The 4,252-nt window shown below is 32.0% G+C and overlaps 1 protein-coding gene across 50 annotated transcripts in view; it reads left to right on the top strand.

Moving 5' to 3' along the window:
* The first annotated feature begins 2,714 nt into the window (after positions 1-2,714).
* The window catches only part of LOC126908205 (putative per-hexamer repeat protein 5), a 16,595-nt gene continuing 15,057 nt past the window's right edge, over positions 2,715-4,252 (top strand). For 15 of the 50 annotated variants that reach the window (XM_050690444.1, XM_050690180.1, XM_050690418.1 and 12 more), the window contains exons 1-2: positions 2,717-2,812; positions 3,161-3,218. In XM_050690444.1, coding sequence (XP_050546401.1) covers positions 2,810-2,812; positions 3,161-3,218 — 61 coding nt within the window. In that variant the 5' untranslated portion in view covers positions 2,717-2,809. Of the gene's footprint in view, positions 2,813-3,160; positions 3,219-4,252 lie in introns of all 50 variants that reach the window. The other 35 variants (XM_050690296.1, XM_050690306.1, XM_050690316.1 and 32 more) reach the window with 6 other exon arrangements.

Here is a 4,252-nt window from a genome sequence, read left to right as displayed (position 1 = left end):
GGCTACAGCGTCATTGTGCACGACGCAATCACGATGTGATAATACACTTAGGGCTCACTGAATGACCATTCATAGGGCTAGTGTAAAGGCTAACTGTAGCTCAGGATTTAAATGTAACGTCAGCTAGATCCCATCATAGGGCTTATCTTAAGTTCAGGTATGACGTCATAGGGACTCAGATCAAACTTCAAGTGTAAAGTCAGATAGGGGATTACGTCATTAGTAGCCACCTTGATGCAGTCCCTAATCGGCGCCGGGGCCAAGGGGTTACGGTTTGACATCACCAGAGACATGCAGACTGCATGTCACCTGTGTATCTATTGTTTTTCAAGAACAATAGCCTATTGTTCTGAGAACAATAGAATACGTCATTGTCGGCTTCTTTGAGAGTCTGTACCTGCCATGCTTATAGTACTAATATTGTTGAGTTTAGCATCAAGTAGGTAGCATGCTCTAGTCACAACTTCGGCACCTACTCCCAATTGAACTCCCATAATCGGAGTTAATTTTAAACAAAGTTATAACAGTTTAAAAAAACGTAAATTTTGGAAAGCTGTAACTTTTTTTAAAAATCGTCCATGTACATATGTAGATAATTTTGACATGTTTCTACAACCACACAATCCTCCAGAATCTGTGATCACCCAATACATATCTTGATGCACCGAAGAAAAGTACCAGAACGCTCTTCTAAACGTCGTCGCAGTATGCATTCGACTCAACCAGAGTACAATATTTACAAAATATACAAAAAATGAGGGATTAATTTTTTGTCACGTTATAAGTCCAAACTTAATAAGAGCAAATAAATGTACACATCAGCTCAACAAAATTTATAAATTAATTTAATTATTGAAAATTTGTAGCTTCCTGAATTAGCTAACATAAATACAATAAAAATGTTCTCAGAATTTGGTGTCAATGAATTTTTGAAAAATGACGTGGTAAACTGGACCGATTCTAAAAGCTACTTAAAAGCAGAGGAAGTTTTTAAGAATCTTCGAGTTACCAATGACGCAGCAGAAAGGGTAGTTTCATTGATACAAGACCTTAATCGCAAAATTACCCATGATGAGGACCAACTTAAGTTTCTCTTACAAGTATTTTCTGAGCATCGAAAGATTTATCCTGATTGAAGCAAACACACTTTAAAAAAAATCAATTCAACTTTTATATAATTTTTTAATTCTTTAGTAAGTAAAATTAGAAATGTTAAAAATGATTTATATAATATAACTTGACTTATTGATAAAAAAGAACGTATACACAAAATAGTTTTCATTATTATTTTATTATTTTTTTAAGTTAAACATTTTCAAATAGCATGAGATGGCTCAAAAATTAATTTTAAATGTTTTTTTTCTTGAAAGTTATATATGAAACAAGGTAGAACAATTTTCAAATCTACAATCGTTTTCGTTGTAGGCGCGTCTATGGGCGTACGCTTCGGTCCACCTGCTAAAGTGGTCAGTTACCACTAATAGGTGTTCTAGGGTACGGTCCCATCAGGTCGATACTGATTACTTCCCACCGTTGTCTAGGTTGGCACTTGACCATCGGGTATTCGGGGCGCATGTTTAAGGGCTTAGTGCACGCGCAAATGTGGCACGATTTTACGTACATGCGCACGGCGTTTCGTAACCCTTTACAGTAGAACCGTTGTTTGACCGTTCGGTGTGTTTCTCTCCATCCGGGGTGACATGATAGGGGGTTTTCGTGGTACCGCCAAATTATATGTTGAACTTTGTCGGTGGGAACGACTACCGGGTTGTCAGCGCCTATACGAATACGTAAAATACTGTCCAACAAAAAAAATTCGTCCTCATTTTTCACGTCCGGTTTTTCGTTCGCTATGGTGAGTTGCGCATTTAATTTTTTTATGACCGTAGAGAGAAACTGGTCGTTTGTTTTGCCACTCTCGTACCTCCCCCCCGTGAACGGTCGGTCGCAGATCGCGTCATTCGCCTCAGTATTTGAGCAGATATTATCGTGAGTGGTGGTGAGTGCGAGCGGACTAGATATTGGCACGCCTAACAAATTGTCATCCAAGGCATCTTCGTCAACAGTTAGGTGACATGATAACATGTCGGGCGCTTCGTTGTATTTGCCCGGCACGTGTGTCGTGGTGAAATTTAGGTTACCCAGGTGTAGCGCCCAGCGGGTCAACTTACTGTTTGTGCCCTTTGCTTTATGCAGATAAGTCAGCGCTGAATTATCTGTATACAATTCGAAAGGGGCGTACTCTAAGTATGACCTAAATATATCGGTTGCCTATTTGATAGCTAGACATTCGCGCTCGACAGCGGCATAACGTTTTTGCGTATCCGACAGATCTTACTCGCGTAAGCTACGATATCCTTTTCCACCGGTTTTTGTCCGTGTTGAAATAATACCGCCCATACGCCGAGTTCACTAGCGTCGGTTTGTAGGCAGAATGGTTTTGTGTAGTTGGGGGAAGAGAGACGTGGTGAGTCGCATATCGCCGATTTGATTGTGTTCAAAAATTTGACTATTCATATTTGTTAAAATATGTATTTGTCATTCATTATTTAGTAGTATTAAAGTATAACCTAATATAATTAATGTGATTTTTATAAAGTTTAACATACAAATGATAATTTATGTTAAAAATATAATGCATTTCAATATTTCATTATTTTTGTAAACATACTAGATATATTATGTTTATTTTTACAAGTATGCCTTGTTTGCCAATACGTATATTTTACTTCAAATCTTTATAAATTATGTCTGTTTCCAAAAATTTTTATTACGGCTTACAATAAATTTGTGAGTACATAAAATAACAATGGTAAGTAAAATTATTCTACATACCTAGCAATGTAAAACAATTTAATTTTTCAATTATAAAATAAATTAATAAATTAAATTTTATACAAATTATAAAACAAATTAATAAACTAATAAGCTTATTATTTAATTGATCTATAAATAATAGACAGTAAAATTATTCTTTAGTAAATTATTAGTTTTAAAAATAATTATTCAAAAATTGTCAATAATGAATTCTATTGATGCAGTTGAAATATCTATTTGTTAATTTTCTAGTATAATATATGCTATTTATTATTTTATTTCGCACAAATAGAGATTAATTTAAATTTTATTTTTATTAATATTAATTTTAAATTTGTTTTAGAAATTGCATATTTTTTCAATATATTTTGTTATGGTGCTCACTTCATTTTATTTGAAAGGCAAGTCTCTAAATGATATACAGAGTGATCCGTTATCATAAATCACATAATTACTAATAAAATAAATACAATTATAGAAAAAAAATATATTTATTATCCTCTTCTTCTCCCAGAAATGAAAAATTTTAATTACATTATCTTTCATTTGTTTTCTTATAAAATCCACGATATCTCTTATTATTTGGTAGAATTTTTAATGACTTAAAATGAAACATACAATTAAAATATTTGTGTTACAATTATTAAAATAAAATAAAAACATTTTTTACTGGTTGGTCTTATATGAGCATGAGAATGATTGAGTTATTATGTATTTATTAAATAAAATGAATAAGCGAATTTATAATATTTGCCGAGTACTTCTTGTACTCGTTGAAAGATCATAAGGTGAAGGAGTAGTAAATCTAATTTACAGTTTTTGTGCCCTTTTGTAATTTTATACATACGTTCCTGAAATTACAGCCTGCGTCTGTGGTTAAAATCCATTTGCACATATTATCTTTAGTTCTTTCTACTTCTGATCGTCGATCCCTATAACTCTTCAACAATTATTTGAACTAATAAACGATAGGTCGTTGAAAAAATGACAAATCATAACTGGTTAATAATATAAAACAAAATAAAAAATTTAGAAATATAATAAAATGGCCTTTAAAATTAAAAAAATTCTCTTCAACCCCTGTAAATTAGAGAAGTGCATAAAAAATGACAATATTTTAAATACACAAAATACATTAAATGAATATCAAACTTATTTAAACTAAAAACTAAACAAAACAATATTAAAAGAATATTAAGGATTTGAAATAATAATTTTAAATTATAATCCTGTCTATAGTTGGGATTAGTTATTCAACCAACGTTAAAATTCATTTGATGGTCGACTATTTTTAGTTATATTTAATTCAATAAAACCCAGAGAGATACTTAATTTCGCCAGAAAGACAGGACTCTTTGGTCATCTTTAGAGGTGACTTTTTAATTAAAAAATCAAAATAATTGTTCATGCTTTTTTATCAAAATAAAATTTTTTT

This window comes from Daktulosphaira vitifoliae, unplaced genomic scaffold (genome assembly GCF_025091365.1).
Source record: "Daktulosphaira vitifoliae isolate Bord-2020 unplaced genomic scaffold, ASM2509136v1 Scaffold_1, whole genome shotgun sequence".
Taxonomy (NCBI): domain Eukaryota; kingdom Metazoa; phylum Arthropoda; class Insecta; order Hemiptera; family Phylloxeridae; genus Daktulosphaira; species Daktulosphaira vitifoliae.
The sequence above is the reverse complement of the archived record's forward strand: the minus strand, read 5'-3'. Positions and strand labels throughout refer to the sequence as shown.